Source organism: Oreochromis niloticus, linkage group LG20, assembly GCF_001858045.2.
Source record: "Oreochromis niloticus isolate F11D_XX linkage group LG20, O_niloticus_UMD_NMBU, whole genome shotgun sequence".
Lineage (NCBI taxonomy): Eukaryota > Metazoa > Chordata > Actinopteri > Cichliformes > Cichlidae > Oreochromis > Oreochromis niloticus.
In genome coordinates, this window is record NC_031984.2 from 6,585,635 (window position 1) to 6,605,971 (window position 20,337).

Consider the following 20,337-nt stretch of genomic DNA (forward strand, 5'->3'; position numbering starts at 1 on the left):
GTGTTTTATCTGAGTGAAACATGCACCATAAGAACAGACTGAATAAAAGTGTAGTGTTTTAAAACCGTGACTGCAAATAGGAAGAATTAGTATGCTACAAATGGCATGCTACTTCAATATGCAATCAGTGTAATTACTCTGTAATCACAATCACTGACATCAAAAACCTATCCTGATATTACAGCAGATAATATCTGCTGCAACAGCTGCCTTCTTTCACCTGCTAACATCAGGATACACTGCCACCAAGTGGCTTCTTCTCATCTTAGTTCAAACAGACCAAACCTGCAGTTTTGAGCGGCATCTAACAGAAAAAAAAAAATATGGTGACTGCATTATAAAAATCCAGGTAAACGCTCAGTCGATCAACAGATACAGAAATAATCAAGTGTAAGTGAAAAATAATCTCTATTTTTTTAACTTCTATTCTATAAAAATAGTAATTTTGTGTTTTAAAACAGTGATTCCCAGCTTTTAAAATTTATTTTCTGGCCTATATCAAAAAAAGAAAAAACAAACAAACAGAGGTTGATGCTAGAGTTCTCGGAGGCCTTTTAAGGGGGGAACATCTCCCCAAAAACCAGCTGTAAGCAGCAGGGTTGCATCCTCCTGCAGAAATGAGCCTGTCAGCATAGGAGCATCACTGCGATGACTCGCTTCAAGCAATGAACCTCCAGTTTGCACAGGGATGGTTTCAGGCATTCAGTTTTAAATTCCTAACCACATCTATGGCCAGAAGCTCTGGCTAATGACTGAAATAGGCTGCTTCCAACAGGTGTCTGGGTGAGGAGCTTGGTCATTTAGGAGGGACTCCTCCACGTCAGTGTCTCCCAGGATGAGCTGGAGGAGACGGCTTAGAACAGGGAAGTCTTGGTATATCTGCTTGTCATACTGATAAGATACTGATATTGTGAATGATTAAAAGTGTCCCTAAATATTAAAAAAAAAATATATATATATATATATATATATATATATATATATATACACACACACACACATCATGAACACAACCAATAGATACTGCAGCTGACTTTATCCTTGTTGCCTCGACTCCTCTCTCCTCTGCTTGGATCTCTGGTGGAAGGGACCAGACGGAAGGAGAGGATGCAAGGATGTAGAAACTAAGAAATGGGAAAGGGGGGATGGAGTTGGCCAGTGGGGGTGAGGTAGCAGGGAAGACTGGGAGTAAAACAGCTGGAAGAATCATCTCCCTAGACTTTTAATTAACAAAGTAGCATCTTTCTCTGTTAAAGTTGTTGGGGAGACTCATTTATGTGCTGACTGGACTCCTGTACTGGGTGCTAACTTACATAGACAGCCATAATATTCCAAAAACTGTTCATTTGGTTTTAGTCAAGTTTAAATTGTGTTAAAAATTCATTTTATACAGTTATCGGTCAGTTAGTGTGCATGTCTGGCAAGAGTTGACAGTTTTTGAGGCATAACCAGGATTATTTTTGTCAATAATTTTATCAATTAATGCCATTTACCTGCCATTTTAGCACTTTTTACATTTACCTGTAGCATTTTTATTAAAACTATTTTCATCATTTTAGCTCAAATAATCTTAGTCATATACACCGATAATTTATTACAACCATATTTTAGCCTTTTCATGCACCTTTTCATGAATGTTCAGCTACTTTTAACTATGATTTTAAAAGTCTTTACCTTACAATATAAGGCACTTTCTGCTACATAAATACATCTTAAGTGAACTGTTTTTAATTAACTAGTTGTTGTTGTGTTGGTGCAGACGGTTTTTCTATTATCGATTTGTAATTTCAAATTTTTTTCTAAATTCATTCAAGTAAAACTTGGACTTACACAAAGAAGACAGCGTTCAAATTGCGATGTCATTATTACGTGAAACCCCAGAGCCCCTCACAAACCTGCTAAGTGACCCTCAGTGTGACTTGTACCGCCCTGTTTGGGAATCAATGCTTTAAAACACTGTGGAAAGAAAATAATACATTTATGAAAATATTTTGTGTTTGTCTAATTTGCTACAATGAGGTAATTACAGTGTAATTACACTGTAATTACAATCATATATTACGACAACACAATCATTTTGATGATGCTACTTTTTTTTTTTTTTTTGTAAAAACAGACTCAGTCAAGAATCTGACCAGTGCAAATGGTCTTTAGTGGGAGAATCATCCATCTTTAATCCATAGTAATGGCTAGTTTTAGAGTTTTTAGATTTTGTTGTTATTTTGTTCTGGTTCCATTTGTGCGTTTGAGAAAGTCAGCTGGACAAAATAAGCAATACTGAGATCTTTTACAATAATTTAGAGACTATGTGATTAACTAAAAACATTAGAAAATCACTGCACTGGGCTAATACCAGTGTTTATAATAATATTTCAGCCAAAGCTGGATACCGTGGTGATGTTTTGTTATTTATCCCCCTCATCTTGTGCCAGGAAATGAAAAAAATCCTCCTAATAAAAACAAGAATGGAAACTTCTAGTGCTTCTGACTTTTTTTAAACAGTTAGCTGGCATTAAATCAATGCAACATGACAGATGTGCATGAGTCATCAGTAAATGTCCTATCTGTTGATAGGCCGATATGTTGGTGCATCGGTTAGCTACAGCTCTAGTCTACTATCAGCAGCTTGTGGTCCACGACAACCAGACACAGAGGAGGCGTCAGAGAGGAAACGAGGAGCTGATCAGGTGTCCACAGTGGGCAGCGGTTCTTTAGAGTGATCATTGTACATGAAGGTCTGCTCGATGTTGAAGTCTGGCGGTAAGTGGTCCTTGTGGAGCTCCATGTGTGACGACACCAGCTTTAGCGTGGAGAAGTAAAGGCCGCAGACGGTGCAGCGGTACATCAGGGCGCCGGCGTGCGTCTTCAGGTGGCAGATCATGGTGGAGCGCCCCCTGAAGAAGCGCAGACACACTTTACACTGGTAGGGTTTCTCCCCGGTGTGGATACGGAGGTGGTAGGTGAACTCCCCCGAGTGAGCGAAACGTTTCCCACAGTAGCGACACCGGTACCACTTCCCACGCACCCCTGCAGGTCCGACACCGCTGTCCTGACCGGAGCTTCCGTTCGTCAGGACTCCAGAGGATACGCCGTGCATGGGCCCTTGAAAAAACTTGTCCGACACGCTGATGCCCATTCCCAAACCCAAACCAAAGTTGCTCATTTTAACGAGCCCGCTGACGTCCCGTGACGAGGAGGAGGAGCAGGAAGACGGCGGGCACTCCAGAGACTGATCCGCTTTACGTTTCCCTAACCACCCCTGGCCACCAGCGGTTCCTCCGCTCCCCGTGGAGTCGCTGGTGTGCAAACTGAGGTGGTACTGAAACGCCGAGGACGAGCGAAATGTCTGTGGGCACAGGAAGCAATGCAGCTCCTCCGCTCCTCCTCCACCGCCACCTCCATCTGCTCTGACTCCGTAAGCCCTCAGCGCCGACTGCTCCCTCTCCTTAGCTGCCGCTTCCTCAGCGTGCACAGCCATGTGTCTGTCCAGCAGGGCGCGCTCTACAAAGCAGCGGGCACAGTGTGGGCAGGTGAAGACGGGCAGGGAGAGGTGGGCAAGGGCGTGCCACAGCAGGGAGCACAGGGACAGCTGGGGGAGGTGGCACACGCCACAGCTCAGGCTCTGGGGGCACACATGGCTCAGCAGGTGGTCTTTGACAGTCTGAGGAGGAGAGAAACACAAAACTAAAAGTTGAGAAGCCTCACTGAGGAAGCAGGTGTGTACCAGGGGGACTCCTCATTCTTATTTCCTGCTCATGTTTGCCACCAAACCGGTTCTCAGGCACTGTTCATACAAACATCAGACTTCCTGTGGTTTTCACTGTGAGCTCAAGTCTCACTTTTGTGCTTCTTAGACACACCTGGTCCTTGCATTATTTACAGAGTAAATGCTTCAGTTAACCTTAAAGTCAACCACAGTGAGCTCATTCATGACACAGTTTAATGAACCGAGAGCTCGACAGCATGCTGTGGCTCACAGAAAGTGCTTATAAAGGCCAACGCCACATTTGGGACTTTTTATCTTAATAATTTGTGAATTTAAAAAAAAGAACCGCTTTTTAATGAACTGCCCAATTTCATTTGAGTTCTTCGAGATAGAAATGGCTGTAATTTCTTAACGAATATTGTAAAAATCTACATTTAATCATATTATCATAACTAAACAGTGTCTGTTTGCATACGGAGCCGTTTATGTATCTAACAATCTTTTAAAGCGTCTGACTTACGTCGAAAACACTCCATAAATATCCACTAACCTGGAAGTCCTTGCTGAGGGATTTGGTGCATACAGCACACTGCAGCTCTAGGCTGTGGCTGCTGTTGGTCAGCGCCCCCTGTGGGATGGTGTAACTGGATGCTGTCTGGCGGTGGTGCCGCAACAGTTTCTTTTGGCTGCAGAACTGCAGGTGGCACATGTCACAGGTGAAGAGCTGCACTCCCATATGGGTGAAGGAATGGGCGATGCCTGCAGCACGGTCTGGAAAAGAGGCTCCGCACACCCTGCAGAGCCCCAGCTCCGTCAGGTGCGTCTCACCGTGTCTTCTGATGGCAGCTGGATCTGCTGGGAGTGCCACTGTGCAAGCTTTACATGTCACCGTGCTTCCTGTCACCTGGAGGAGCAAAGACCATTATTTCCTATGTGGGAAAACCCCCCCCCGACCCATCCCTGTGACCTTTGAAGGTCTGTAGCTCAGAAAACGTTCAGAGTATGATGTCATTAGATATACAAACGTTACAGAACTTTAGCTGATTTGATTTTATACAGAATGATCTTTTACCTGAACTACTGTACTGCTCACAAACAGAAACATTACCTGGCTACTCGCATTCCCTCCATCTCCATTCTCCACACACACAAGGTCATCTTCATCCTCGTCCTCCTCCTCTCCCTCCTCCATGAAGTTCTCATCGTCGCTCAGCTCGATGATCTCTCCTGCCAACTGTCTCCACTGCTCTTCCTCTGTTCCCTCCACTGCTCCATTACCTTGCAGGGCCTCCCTCTCCTCCTCAGTGTCTCCTTCCTCCACTTCCCCAAACATCAGCCTGCTGTCCCGCTGCACGTCGACCACGCCGCCTTCCACCGCTGCCACCTGAAGGCTGCCTGGAGACTCTCCTGAGGATGATGTCGGGGCGCAGGCTTCAGCACCGAGCTGAGCTGAAGAGTCAGGGAGGGAGCAAGACTCAGACGTAACAGGGTTGCTGCTGCGAGACAAAGAGTCGCCCGCGCTCTCAGAAACCATTTGACCATCTCTGTCACCGTCCTCACAGCAGCCTCCCGCCTCCCCATCATTCAGCCCGTGCTCGGTCTTCAGCTGGAGCACAGGCCCCACAGGCTGCAAGCTGTCAGCCTGAAGGGAAAGGCTGCTGCTGCTGGTTAAAGGCGGTCCTCCTGGTAACTGATGATCTGCTCCCATCTGCCCGTAGCCAATATGAGACTGGACATCTTCTGCCTTTAGGTCCAGAGACAGAGGTCCGGCCTGAGCTTCGCAGCCTGACCTGCCCGTCCTGATTTGGAAAAGAGGGGAGGGAGCAGCAGCAGGAGTCGGGGCAGCAGACGGGCCCGCCGATGAAGACAGAGAAGAGCAGGAGGCGGCGGAGGAGCACACAGACGGCACAGAAGCTGCACTAACTGCAACCACTGTGGGTGGAGCAGCCACCATGCTGGAGTCCAGGGTGACGTCACTGGGACTGCTGGCTTTGCAGTTTGCAGACACAGAAGCCTGCAGGTCAGGGAAGGTAGCGTGACAAGCCTTCACCAGTTCACTGACCCCAAGCCGCTCGGCCAGCTCGTACAGGACCCCGACATCTATGAGATCAGTCACTATCTCCCCGGTGTAGACGAACGTCAGCACTTTCTCAAAGTTAGCTGGGGAGATAAACTCCAAAGAGAAGGCGGCACTGGACGCGTTGGGAGTTCTGGTGAACAAGTTGCGAAAGTACGTCCCGGCGCAGGCCAGCACCGCACGGTGGGCCGCGAATGTCCGGTTGCCAACTTGCAGGAACACATCGCAGTACTGACGTGATTGGCGGCAACGGTTAAGCTCAGAGAGAAGGCTGGCAGCGTGGCCGGGACACTGCAGCCGGATCCTCATCCCTGCCGCAGCTCCTAATGCACTACAATCCAACTGCAGGGAAGGAAAAGCAGAATCATCAGAGCAGGACAGAGGACAAATGTCTTCTTTAATATTCAGTGATTAGTGATCCATCTTTTGGTGATAGAGGGATCACTAATGAAAATGTATTCATAGGCTGATGCAGTGAAAAAACACAAACAAACAACAAAAGCAGCGTGATAATCCAGTTGTCAAATATATAGATAAAATGTGTTACTGAATGATAAAATATGTAAAAGAACCAAAGTGGTTGTCAAAAAGCACTCCAGTATGCGGCAACCAGTTTTTCACTCCAGTTTTTATAAAACAGGTTTAACAAACTCTCAGTCTAAAACTAAATTCTGAGTTTTCAGATTTAGAATCGGTTCAGTCTACTCCGATCCACTCTGAGGTAAGCTGTATGTGGAAGTACTGAAAGAAATCCATTAATTGCACTCTGATACCATGATTCGCCATGGCAACAGGTAAAAAAAAGCCCCCATTGTGATCCAACAGACCGAGGGTTATGAATGCATGTAGTGTTAAAAAAAACACTTCATATCTGCACACAAAGGTCTGAGGGATCTTTCAGCAATGGTTTCTGGAAAACTGGTTTGTCAACAGGTTGTGATTTTATTCCTGTTGATCTCTTATCTTAAACACAACCTGCTCCAGAGCAGCATAAGTTACTGTGGTAATATAAGAAGTGAACAACCTTCATATCAAGTTAAACCTGAAGTTAGCTGGATGAGTCATAGTCCATTTCAACATGATAGTCAACATGTATGTATCTCCCACTCTGACTTTTATCCTTTGACTCTTTGTCTGAAAGAAGCAATTTTAGCTCCTCCCTCGTTACAGAAACCTTATTCTGATTGGCCACCCACTACAAACAGAAGGTTTGAAATGAAAATGTGCGGGGCTTCTATGCCCACAGCTTCATATTAAGGATAAACTTTCCCTGACATTACAGAGATCCAAAAATACAAAAAAAAAAAAAACTAAACTTATTTTAAACGAACTGTTTATAGCAGTCTGAGCTCTTAGCTGATACGGATTACTCTCATTGCTTGAAACTTTGGCCGTGTTTAACAGGAGCATTTATGTATGTTATTTATTTATGCATGACAGAAAATAAAGAAAAGCCCTATAGGTTCACTTTTATAACTAAACAGAGGTATTATAAAATGATATTTTACCGCTTTAGATTCTATTTTTTAAGCATTTATGTTTTTGTATGAAGAAGTAGGATCTAACTGATATGCAATAACAGATGTTGTAAATTATCGTATCTTTAAAAAAAATTTTTAAAAAAATCCTGTGTTAACCTGTTGTTTTTGCTGCCTTTTGTGTTTAAAGCACAATTACTGTTAATTTTTCGCAGTTTAATAAAAAGCTGGAGGATCCCAGACCGTTTTTTTCTCTATCGCAGACAATCCAGACACATTATGGTAACTCTACTCACCCAAACCAGAGGTTTTATTAAAAAATAATCCTCCTACTGTGAGCGCAGGCCCGCTCGTTTCTGTTACCATCACTTACCCATTTAGAGGTGTCCGCCGGCGCTCAGAAATCCCCTTTTTCCTTTTGTTTTCACTCGGTCTTCACCACTCAGGCACTCATTCTACATTTTATAAGCCTTTGCTCTTACGGTCCATCCATCCGTCGCAGTTTGGTGACGCATGTCAACAAAGCTGAGCGGCGTTGCCCCCTGCAGGCCGGAGGCGTCACTGCAGGGAGGAGAATTCATCACCCGTCAAGTTTTAAGACCACTTGAAAAATGGCAAAAAAATCATATTTTGCATGGTTGGATCTTAACAAGGTTCCAAGTAGAGCTTCAACATGCAACAAGAAGAAATGGGAGTGAGACAAAACATTTTTTGATCATGCAATTTATTGAAAACAACGCTTGAATTGAAACAGGCTGTTTTAACAGCTGATCAAAAGTTTAAGACCACAATCTGTGCAAAAATGTGGATTCATTGTCATTTTCTGTCAGGTGGTCACACTGTCATAGCGTTCTGATGGCAAAAGCAAAAAAATTCTTTCCCTTTTTGAACGTGGTCAGGTTGTTGAACTGCATAAGCGCGCCATTGCTGCTGAGGTGGAACGCAGCAAGACAGTCATTTGGAATTTCTTAAATGATCCTGAGGGTTATGGAACAAAAAAAGTTAAGTGGAAGATCCAAAACAATTTCACCAGCACTGAGCCGGAGGATTCAATTGGCTGTCCGTCAAGACACTGGTCGATCCCCGACCCAAATTAAGGCCGTTACTGGTGCCGACTGCAGCCCCACAACCATCAGATGCTTCAAAAACAAACAAAAAAACCTTGTCTCCTTGAACGCCACAGAACTGACCGTTTGGACTTTGCAAGAGAGCACCAAACACGGGACATTGAAGGTGGAAGAAAGTTTTATTCTCTGATGAGAAAAAATTGAACCATCGCGGTCCTGATGGTTTCCAACGTTACTGGCATGACAAGCAGATCCCACGTGAGATGTTTTCTACGCGCCACAGTGGAGAGGGCGCCATAATGGTCTGGGGTGCTTTTTCCTTCAGGGGAACAATGGAGCTTCAGGAGGTGCAGGGCATCAAATGGCCGCTGGCTATGTGACATCACATAAGTGTTGAAATCTCACAGCAGGGCAGTTTCCGGTAGGGGCACCCTTAAGCACTAGGACTCCAAGAAGGCTGGATACTCTAAAGCAGGGGTGGGGGAACTCCAGGCCTTAAGGGCCAGTGTCCTGCAGGTTTTAGATCTGTCATTGATCCAACACAGCTAATTTAAATGGCTAAATCACATGCTCAACATGTCTTGAAGTTCTCCAGAGCCCTGGTAATGAACTAATCATTTAATTCAGGTGTGCTGGCTCAGGGTGATATCTAAAACCTGCAGGTCACCGGCCCTTGAGGCCTGGAGTTCCCCACACCTGCTCTAAATGACCCAGGACTTTCCTAAAGCCAGATTTGTCAACCAAGGCTTGGACTACCAGGGCCTATGCCCCGGACCACTGTCCAGTCCACAAAACACAGAACTCCTGCTGTTGACCGCAGGGGAGGTTTTGGAGTGTGGATAATTTCCCAATCTTTCTAAAAGAGTATTTGTGAGGTCAGGCACTGATATTGAATTAGAGAGCCTAAATTGCAATTTATACTCTAGCTTATCCCAAAGGTTCTTGATGTGGGTGGTCCAATCAAGTTCTTCCACATCATACTCATCCAACCATATTTTATGGACAATGCTTTGTGCACTTGGCCTCGGTCATAGTGGAACAGCCAAACTGTTCCCACGAAGTTGGAAGCATAGAAATGTCCAAAATACCTTATAATTCACTTCTTTAGCAGGCATCTATTCTGTGTGTAGCACTGGTACAATTAATAGATGCATCTTACTAGCCAAGCTTGATAGCTTTATCTCTCTTTCTAGTATGGTCACTTTGGTGAGGCTTTACAATGAGTCCCAAAATGATTTCTTCCATTTGCACCTTTGATCCAGGAGGATGAAATTTCATCCCACTGTAAACTTGAGTGTATATTGTTGGGTTGACAATAAAACTCTACTTGACTTGACTTTTATATACAGTCTATATGGTGAACATACCACTCTGACCCCAAATGTTGCTAAAAACAGTCAAACAAACACTGTGCAGCAGATAGGCCCACACACAAAGACAATAAAAACAACATTTTTCTAATGCTTATTTAAAAAAAAGTTTATTACTTTATTCTGGTAACCATTTGTTTTAGCTCATGAGGGACTCACATGACTCACCTTCGGCCGCTTCACTGTAAACTCATGGGATCGACCTACACAACAGTAAGATGAATGTGAATTATGTTGCAGACTTCACGTATTCGCTCTCGATATCCCAAATAAAACTTTATCCACATGTTGACATACTTGTAAATCCATCCGCTTACTGCTTTATGACATGTGAGAGAATAAGAAATTATAAAAGACAATGGAAAACAAAACAAAACAAGCTTTTAGAACTACCAGTAAGAAATCATTACAAAATGCAGTCTGGTTTTTTCAGTTGTGTCTTCGTTACAGAGTTTAACATTAAGCATGTAGTCTAGATACATTTATAGTAGAATAAAACGTCATATCTCGGACCTGTGGTCCTAACACTGACATAGGTCATACTCCAAACCATTCATTTTTCTAGTCTAAGTAGAATAATCTCAGCTGATTTGTTGCTGGAAAACAGTTTATACAGTCAAACTGACAGGCTCACATAACTAACACCATGACATATTGTTGGTTTATGCTTTGTTCGGAAAGCCAAGGAAGAAAAAAAAAGTAGCAGTTTTGGTCCAGTCACAGCAGGTCTGAATAAAAGCATCACCCTCTCGATGCACTGAGTTGAGTCATCTGCGCTAAAATTTGTTGCTTTTCATCATCGTAGCTGAATTATTGCACTTCTTGCAGAGGAAGTGAAACAGAAGCAGTCCGCTACAGGTCTACTTGAGTCATTTTGAAATGAGGTCAACGGCACAATAATTCAGCAATATGCCTGCAATCAACAAATTGAATGAATATTGCTTTTTAAGTGGTTTGATATGTTGTTCAGTCTTCAGAAACAATGTTTTTCATCCGTTATACTAATGATATCCAGTGCTGTCATTTCGTTATACTACACCCCTCTCCATGTTCAGCTCTGCCCGTTTCCACACATTAAAAATGTTTTCTGTGGCAGCGTTTTCAGTCCACGCTACCGTTTCCTGGAGCTGGTCCGGCCCAGGCTGGCAGTGCTGGAGCGGCGACTGAGGACGGGCGTGGCAGCGGTGGGCGACGTTTCGTTGGGGCAGCCGTGCTGGAGCAAAATATCGATGCAGCTTTTGCTCCCTTTTTTCGTGGCCAGCATCATGGCCGTCTGGCCTTGGTTATCTTTCGCTTTCACATCGATTCCATACTGCAGGGAAGAGGCAGAGGACAGAACATGATATTTAAGCCTGTTTATTGATTAGATATTGATTAGATGATTGAACAGTTTGCAGTGAAATGAAGCATACAGCTGAAAAATTATGTGCTGCTCCTCTTCTATTACTGTTGGACAGATTTTCTTTGATTTGCACAGACAGTATATAGAGTTAAGGTAATAAATAAGGTTAACCAGCATATTCATAATTTGATTTATTACAGATTTTTCAGGATTTGCTTCCCTGACATCCAGTATTGTGATGACAGGTCATCAGATCTCAGGAGCAACATTTAGTTTTTCTTAAACTAATTTGTTATTCAAACTGCTTTACTCATTTTAACGTGTGCCGAGTGTCTGTTAACACAGACTCAGTCTAGTAAGGGAAAATTATTCCATTACAGAAGAACTCCAGGGGTAGAGCATATTTATTAAATACCACCTGGACACTGTGGAGATCCCAGCACAGAGTCCAGGTGCACTAAAAACAGCCTGTAATCATTTCTTTTGAAGGTTACTGAAGTCAGCACATTCAGTGAAGAGGCCAGCTGGCAATACTGCGATTAGCAATGAGACAGTGTTCTTCAGCTTCAGTTCTTTTACATTAAATTTGATAGAATTGCAGGTTTAACATCACTCATGCTTGGCTGAAATTACACACACATAGTTTTTTCTTTTTGATTGAAGGTTTCGGGTCAGCTGTTCGACAGGATGTGATTTCATTACTAAACACTATTGTAAAGTGATGAATATCTCCTGCATTTGCTTTTCTTGATTGCAATCTTATCTATGCCACATGTCTGGTCAGATATTTGATGACAGATATCTACTGTCCTAGTTACAGCTCCTACACCCTTCACTATAGACGTCGACTCTGTGGGTTTTGTGGAGAGTCTGGCACACTGAGTGCTTATTATAAAGCCCTCAAACACTGAGTCTGCAGGAGTGCAGGCTTTCTAACCACACTGTGCAAAGTACAGCAGCTTTTTAATGTTGTTATAAATGCTAATAATGACAAACAAGAACAAACAATTTAATACTAAGAGGGCAGCATGTTTTTGAAATGTTGTAAGCACCTGAGAAAAACTCCAAAGGCACATTTTCCAAAGTAATGAAAGTAATCCTAATGCGCTCATCTGATAAGGGTATAAACTGGTGCAGATGCCGACTGAAAGTTCCTGTTTCCCTCAGAGAAAAAAGAGGCAGCTGCCAATATGACTCCACAGAGAGTAACACTCATCACAGAGTGGCAAGGGTGCGCATCTGCAGAGGCATTCACAGTTTCGAAAGCACAGAAGAGTCCATCACTAAGCATTTACACGATCATGGTGTGCATGCATGCACAGGGAAAATCTTCTACCGGTCAGTTTTTGAAGTAGTTTATTCCACCCATATTTCTTTTTCTGTGATTTATAGGACTAATTAACTAGTCGTGTTGTTCTACACTCTTCATTGGGCCTGAGGAAATATGAAACTGATATGAATGAGTGTGAACACAAAGAAGATACGCACCCAGATGAGCAGCTGTGTCATGACCACGTCTCCCAGCTGGCAGGCAGCGTGCAGAGCCGTGCGCGGCAGCGAAGGCGAACCGGCTGGCGGCGCGTTGATTTGTTCTTTAGTGCTGTGGGCCAGAAGGAGCAGCAGCCTGGGCAGATCTCTGTCGGTCACTGCAGATAGCAGCCACACCGGCACACCGTCATTTGGAAGCTGCGTCCCTGAGGCCGGCACAAGAGGCGGCACAAAGGCTCGCTGTTCATACTTGGCACGGATCCATGACTCTCGCTCCTCTCTAGAAAAACAGAAACAATACAAAGGGGACACACACGTGTAAGATTGGATACTCTTGGGTGCAGAGGAGACATCCCCCCCCCTCTGTACCCTTCTGGCTGCCTCTGCCTCAATTTTATCCCACAACTTAGACATTCACATTACTCACACTCTCATTACACATACATATAGGATCTTGGGGGTGGGCACGCTACACGGATTCCAAATTACCATCAGGGTGTACACCTCACCCCTGGCGTCGTTGCCCACCTCTCAATTTTAAATACACGTAGACATTGAGGGCTAGCAGGAGGGGCTATACGCTTACCTGCTGCTCTGGCAGGTAGCTCCATGCCCTCCTGGGTTTTAAATGCACCTTAGAACACACATACATCAACACTACATATGAGCGGGTGGAGGGAGGTTTGGAGTCTTCCTACACCCCCGTTCTCTGCGGCCTGCTGGAGCGGGGGGGGCTAGGAGGAGGAGTTGGCCGTCCGACTGGGGTCTGGAATGTGGGGCCTCCCTGCTGCTGCGGAGTCGGGGCAGTCTGCTTCTCCCCACCGCAGGGAAAAGGGTAACATCACCTGGGTCTGGGCGCAGTTTCCCCCTCCAGGGGCAAGGGTACCTAGACCCGGGGCTTAGAGTACGCTTGGGGAGTGTGATTGTGTGTACAGCGTCTCTTTATGTCCGTCTCCACGTTGGGTGAGTGTTGAGTAATTGTATATGAGAGCATGAGGGTGGGAATAGATGTTTGTATCTGTGTGTGCCTGTTTGTCTGTGTCTATATGTCAGGTTGGGTATCAGACACCACCTCTCTGGGGACATCTCAGGCCCTCCAAGGTTTGGAGGCCCATCTCCCCCCACCACTTCCCCTGCCGGTGGCAGACGCCCTCAGACATCGGTGCGTTGGTGGTTCTTTGTGTCCGGGGGTGGGCGCCCAGGTACCCACCGGCTCACTCCTTGGCGGCTGCTTATCGGGGCCTGGAGCCTGGGGCTCGCTCGGGCCACTTCGGGGATGGGGTGCCCTCGGCCTCTCGGCCCGGGGCTCGGTCACTCAGGCACAGCTGGCTGCCGGCGGAGCTCACGGGCACGTCACTGCAACCCCCCCTGGCTTCTGCTCCGCGGCTGCTGAGTGACCCCTCATCTGGGGCTCTCCTCAGCTCTTTCTGGGATAGTGACGCGGCTGCCCCTCTGTTGGTCTTCCTTGGTCTCTTGTGTTCTGGGGGCCTCTGGATGTCTGGAGTTTTGATCTCCTCCATACCTGCTTCATGCCCTGGAGGTCGGGGCTGTGGCCCCCCACACCCTCTAGCAGATCATTACATGAAGGAACCTTTTAAAAACAAGCGCGTTCATGCTCACAGGTGCACACACGGGTGATCACACACACAAACTACACCCTTTTTGGCTCCTACCTCAAAGCACACTGTGCGCTGTCGATCTTACGTGCTGCACAATAATGTTTAATATTTAGTATTTACTGTCATATTCCCATATATCATTGTGATGTTGTTTATTACTCTCGTTTTCTTCTGCTTGCTTTCTTTTTTTCTTTCTCAACAGGTGATCCAGGTGATCGATATATGTATTTTTTGTCTGCTTATTCTGTTGGTTTTTGGTTTTTGCCCTTCTCCCCCGTCCCTCTTCTCAGCTGTTTTTCTTTCCCTCTTTCTTTCTCCCCTTTCTTTCCACCAGTCAAGTCTGTCCCGTATTCAGCAAGTGAAAATAAAATAAACAATAAAAGGTGAATCAAATGGACCATTACGGCAAGGCTGGGATGGTCCATTTGGTAAAGTAAATCCGTTGGGCATCTTTCTTCGCCTTTAGACAATAATTCTGATGGCAAAAGAACCAAACGGGACAGGTTAAAAAAAAAAAAAAAAGATTGGACACTCTTAGAGACACTGCAGTGTAAGCAAATCAGATCTGGCTTACAATTAAAACTTGACATATCTGCAGGTTTTTAGAAATTCCACTATGGGTGTTATTTGTTCACGTTTTTTCACATCGGATATTCAGCGATCAGATTTTTACCCGCTTTTTGCTAGTGTATTTCTTGGGTCTGGGATTTGAAATTTCCCACAAGCACACGAAACCACCAACATGTTCTCTGCATCACTTTTGACTCCATATTTAACTATTTAAATAAATGTACATTAGATATAAGCAGATGCACTTTAAGCATTTCATATATGTTTAAACACTACTAGGAGTGCAAAAACGTTCTGCAACTCCGGCCATAAAAACAAACAAACAAAAAAAAAAATGCAAAAAAGGGGTTAAAATTTGTCTGATCTCCCCTTCAAAGCTGTCTCCAGGTGCACTTCCAGTACTCCTGTTAGAAGTCCTGCTCTAACCACTCGTGTCTACTTGTAGATTTTTTGTGGCCCATAAATTTGCACTTGCTAGTTTTAAGGGAGAGGCTGGCTTTTGGCTTTCAGTGAAAGGACCTGAAGAAGATCGTTGGATCGTTGTCCAAATTAAATCTTTTTGATCACACTGTGATGAAAACCTGACAACATTATAATATAACATATAACAATATAATAAAACAGCTGTAACTAGGGTAAATTAAATAATATGACTCATTAATGTATTTACTTTTACCCCTTCTGTGACAATGAATCAAACTAATTTGTTTGCTATGTAAAGCTATGAGAGTTTGGTGATTTTGACTGATGAACCTTTTTTTAAACCTACTAATAAACCTAATAATGGACATCAGTGAGTTTTATTCATAGTTTGAATCTCATTTAGTCGCTCTAAACACAAATTTAATCATTTGTGTACACATCTGCTTAAATAACATATTTAATATTATTTTAGACCTCATTATTATTATAATTTATTAAAATGATTTAACATGTTTCATTAAATGTTGTCAAATGACACTTTCTGTACACTTTATCTGCTTAAAACTTGCATAGGGTGTACAGGGTTATTTACAACAGTTTTTGAAGTGTGCTGTGATCTGGCTCAACCCACCGTGTCGCACTCGGTGTGGGTTTGGTCCGTCCTTGGGTGCAGCTCTCCCAGATGCTGTTGGCCATGTGGTTTCCGATGGCAGCCAGCACCTGTGTGAGCTCTCCCGGCCAGTCGTCCAGGTCCAGCGAGCGCACACGGGACAGGTGAGTCCCCAGGTTTCGGTGGATCCCTGAGCACTCGATGCAGATCAGCGCACCCAGATTGAGACTGGCCCAGGTGGGATCTGCAGGATGGGAGAAGAGAGACTGCTTAGCAAGAATAAACCATGAGCCAATGGCTGCACCACCACAGTCTCCGTATGGTGTGAATTATGCTCCAGAGTAAATGTGCAGCTGACGGGAAACATGCCAACGTTTGGGAACTCACTCGGTGCTTCGCAGTCCACACACTGACTGTTGCCTTTGGCATTTCGGATGGCCTGCAGCGCTACGGCCTCGCTCTGACTGCTCCTCCGCGCCTGCACAAACACCCATTTGCATCATTTATTCATATCCACACAAGTGTTTCTGTTTCATAAACAAGTGGTGCTTAAAATCTAACCGCTACCTAAGTAACACAATGAATAGTAACACGCATTGATTAGAGCATGTGATAGTGCAGATCATGACACCACGTGGCATTAAAGCTGCAAAACAAAGAAATTTTATATTGAACTATTTTTAAAGTTAATAACATTTACTTTCTGACATTTTATTTGAGAGCTTTAATTCGGAGTGAGTAAATGTTTTCACTTAGAAATTCTGCTCTGGCACAAACAACTCATTGCTGACCGTCCAATCATGCAAGGCTTTGTAAAGATGCCAAAATAACTGCAGCACAACATGAGGATGTTTTAAAGATAGAGATAGACAGAATAATCAGTCATGTCACTTAGAAGCCAACATTAAATATACTCTGCTAATTTCCCCTAATGAAGACCATAATTTACCACAACTTGAAGCTATCAGCTGAGCCCATGAAGTCATCAGGAAAGCTTTACTGAGGTCAAAGATCAAGCTATACAGCTTCTTCTTCTTTTTTTGCAACTGCAGGATTTTGCAACTAATTGTAAAGTGAATCTTTATTGATATATACTTAGGTGTCATATGTAGTAATTAAGGGCACAGAGGAGGCTGTCAGAGTTTGTCTTTATAAGATAAGATAAGATAACCTTTATTAGTCCCACACGTGGGAAATTTGTTTTGTCACAGCAGGAAGTGGACAGTGCAAAAGTTATGAAGCAAAAATTAGAATAAAATAAAATAAGAATAAATACAGTACACAACTGTACAGAATAGAATAAAGTAAAATACTATATACAGTAGAATAAAATAGAATGAGGGTAAGAGTTAATGAGATCTGTTTAAATCATTGCTATTTCCCCTCCTGTTTAGTGCATCGTTTTCCTGGGTTTATATAGTTCCCTGCTTCTCTTCCCTACTTGCAGTATTAAAATGTTATGATTATCTTACTTTTTTAAACAAAACAGGAGAGCAGTTGTATGAGACTTGAGCGCATTCTTTGATGTCACAGAACAATTGGATGATTTTAGAAACATTGTAATATGTAATTTATTTTAAAAAATAAAACAAAAACAAATAAACCTTTTAGGCATACTTTTCCCATTAAGGTTTCACTCCAACAATTACATGTGATGCATATAAACTACAGTAGGTTTTTGTTTTTCACTTAAGAGTGCTTCCATTTGAAGTAATTTACCTGCAAAAATTCATCCATGAACCTTATCTTTCAAAACCTTTAACTACTCTGCGCGCTTTTTCCACCCACCTGCCTTTTAAGAAGCGGCCTAAATTTTAACAGATTTGAGAACCAAAAGATTCACAAGGCTATAGTTCAGGGAAGTTTGGTTAATTTACAGGGAAATCACCGTGCACATAACTCGTGGGCTGGATTCCTGGTGAATTTCTTTTAGGTTGCAAATATATAGCGCCTCTAAAAAAATGTGTCTTCTTTATTGGAAAAGAGGTGTGAGACTGTGTGGGTGTGATTTAATCAGATGTGACTGGGATCGATGACAGCAGAGACTCAAGCACCATCAGATTTTGACTCAAGTGTTTTTAAAATTTGACCTGCATTCTTCCTGGCATTGCTTTCTTTTCCCGCTCTGCTCTCTGCCCCCACACTGCACTTTCATTCTGTCTTGCTGTGATCAGTCAACCAGACCTTCACGCAGATATCCAAAGGAATAGTTCAAGAGCAGGGAACAGTTTGTGGATTCTATTTTTGCAACAATATTCTTCTCTTTAAGCCTCCAAGAAATGATGTTTTTAGACAGCAAAATCATTTTAGTTTAGGTGCAGAAATGGTGAGAATAAGTAAAGAATCCATTTCTGAAATGTGTTTCCTGTACATGTTTACCTTGTTTCTGCCACTCTCACAGGAACCAAGACTTGCCAGGATTTGGCTCTCTATAGCTGTGACCCACGAGTCCCTCTCGTCCATGTTCGAAGCCTCAAAGTGCCATGTCTGCCCAGTAAACGACACTATGATGAAGTCAGCATTCTCTTCCTCTGCGAAGAGAGGGTGAAGCCGGAGAAACATGACATGAGATTTGCATGCATTCGACAAACCAAGAGAATGAATCCATTGAACTTTCAGTCGGTGGAGGAAAAATTAATGAAAAGCAAAGCAAAACAAAACAAAACAAAACAAAACAAAACAAAACAGAGGTTTAGACTGAGACATGAGGACAGAAAAATCTTTGGGTTAATTACGCTGAGGGTAATTCAAACAAACATTGGGATGTAGATTATGGATGTCAGGCACACAGGGAAGGAAAACAGTCAGAGAGCACAAGCTGTGTCAGCACCATCACCCTCACTTGTTACCTGTCTTATTAATGTTTCTCAAGCTACCAAAGCTCTTTAATTTCCACATTTTGCGTTTGGCTGCAGAGCGAGAGATAAGCAAGAGAAGAGAAAGAGGAGTGCAAGTGTTAGGAAAAAAAGGCAGATACGAAATATTCAGAGAAAGACAAACACCTTTATTAATCTTTATCCACACAGAAGAGAAAGAACGGAAAAAACACGAAAAGCTGTGCAGGTTAAAAAAAGTCAGAATATAAGCAAAGTGTTTGTCTTAGTAGGAAGTAATGACTACAAAAGTCTCTCAGAACTAAAGAATAAAGATTTTATTTAGTTATTATTTTGAGTAAAATTGTTTCTGTATTTATAAAGCAAACAGGAAAAGCCCATTTCTTATTAAACTTAAACTTTTAGCATCAGTAGTTGTGCTTTGTGGAATGATGATGTTACCTTCGGCTTGCCCGACGGCTGCATCCCCTTTCTGATTCATGCTCTTCTTCCTCCTGTTCTTCTTCCTGTCGCTCATGGGAGATGATTGGCTGGGATCTTTTCCACCAAACGAACCGGCTGTCGCTTCCAGGGCATCTGACATTTGGCGCAAAGATAACAAATCATACATGACAGAATTGTTTTCAGTCGCAGCGGAGCTGAGGCTACACCCAGAGTGTCTGAGCCGGCGACGGCGGCTGAAAGGTTTTATTCCCTGCGGTACGTACCGACACTTTGTGCTTTGGTGGACAATGAGGAGGGGCAGCGCTGAAGTCCTCGTTCACCTCCTTGAGGGGACAAACCGCCAGACCGGTCATCGGCAACGACAGAGAGGGTAGCTGGACACAACTGAGGAACTGATGAAGAGAGAGAAAGTGAAGTGTTTATATTCAATAGGCCATCTTTTTAAGATCATATTTTTAAGGCTAAGAAACTTATTGTTATCTAAAGCTTTATTTTCAAGAATAAAAGTCCAGGAACAAGCATATGGAAGTAAGATAAAACTATACTTTATACTTTATATACAGTCTTCAAAGTATGGTCTATTTATCCTCCTAAAGAAGACGTACCTGTACTGGTGCTATCAGCGGCTGGCAGCTCTTTACTCAGCCCGTTGACTCCAGGCACAGCTCCAGGGGGGGCAGGCGAGGGGCCTGTCGGTGCGACTGCTCTTGGAGGACGTTTCCCAGGAACTTTAACAGTCACACGCAGCAGATCGATTTCCTTTCCGTGGGTATTCTGCGTGTAGTCCTGCAGAGGACAAAATATTGCATGTTTTTAATCATCTTAGTGATCTGTAAGGTTTTCTGAAACAGTCTTTAAGTCAGTCATGGGGGGGGGGGGGGGGGGGGGGGGGGGGGGGTGTTTCCTCAAAAGGCCCTGATTTAAACAACTGAATTAAAATATGATGCAAATACCATCACATCTTATGAATTCTGCTGAACTACCTAAATTTCTGTAGATGTAACAAATAAGAATGGGTCTTTCTTTCAAAAACCAATAACAAAAACAATCTAAAAGCATAACGGGTCCCTTTAAATGTGAAAAGCTGCAGATCTTCTCTCCCCCCTGCTCGTTTACTGTCGTATCGATCGGTGTTTTCTTACACTGGAGCTGGAGTGATAAGACAGCGTGCCATTGTTGGACAGGGTGACGTATTTCTTCTTCCACTCCTTATTCAGAGAGCTCCCACTCCTCTTCCACAGGATGCCCTGTCAAAAGCAACAACCGGGGTGGCATCAGTCACTGCAAACCACGGTCTGAATCTGCCTAA

At 43.6% G+C, this 20,337-nt stretch overlaps 2 protein-coding genes across 6 annotated transcripts in view; both read right to left on the reverse strand.

The window, feature by feature from the left end:
* Positions 1 to 1,845: 1,845 nt before the first annotated feature.
* Positions 1,846 to 7,782, reverse strand: zbtb39 (zinc finger and BTB domain containing 39). The gene is made up of 4 exons (XM_005477895.4): positions 7,635 to 7,782; positions 4,815 to 6,125; positions 4,257 to 4,610; positions 1,846 to 3,661 (listed from the first exon to the last, which is right to left on the reverse strand). The coding sequence occupies exons 2-4, from the start codon at positions 6,090 to 6,092 to the stop codon at positions 2,684 to 2,686; spliced, it is 2,610 nt and encodes an 869-aa protein (XP_005477952.1). The 5' UTR covers positions 6,093 to 6,125; positions 7,635 to 7,782; the 3' UTR covers positions 1,846 to 2,683.
* Positions 7,783 to 9,791: 2,009 nt separating this feature from the next.
* The window catches only part of agap2 (ArfGAP with GTPase domain, ankyrin repeat and PH domain 2), a 36,812-nt gene continuing 26,266 nt past the window's right edge, over positions 9,792 to 20,337 (reverse strand). For 3 of the 5 annotated variants that reach the window (XM_013265263.3, XM_005477898.4, XM_005477896.4), the window contains 10 exons: positions 20,171 to 20,275; positions 19,634 to 19,814; positions 19,292 to 19,420; positions 19,026 to 19,160; positions 18,600 to 18,659; positions 18,130 to 18,281; positions 16,138 to 16,228; positions 15,772 to 15,994; positions 12,529 to 12,808; positions 9,792 to 11,010 (listed from right to left, as the gene is read on the reverse strand). In XM_013265263.3, coding sequence (XP_013120717.1) covers positions 10,810 to 11,010; positions 12,529 to 12,808; positions 15,772 to 15,994; positions 16,138 to 16,228; positions 18,130 to 18,281; positions 18,600 to 18,659; positions 19,026 to 19,160; positions 19,292 to 19,420; positions 19,634 to 19,814; positions 20,171 to 20,275 — 1,557 coding nt within the window. In that variant the 3' untranslated portion in view covers positions 9,792 to 10,809. The remainder of the gene's footprint in view (positions 11,011 to 12,528; positions 12,809 to 15,771; positions 15,995 to 16,137; positions 16,229 to 18,129; positions 18,282 to 18,599; positions 18,660 to 19,025; positions 19,161 to 19,291; positions 19,421 to 19,633; positions 19,815 to 20,170; positions 20,276 to 20,337) is intronic. The other 2 variants (XM_013265264.3, XM_005477897.4) reach the window with 1 other exon arrangement.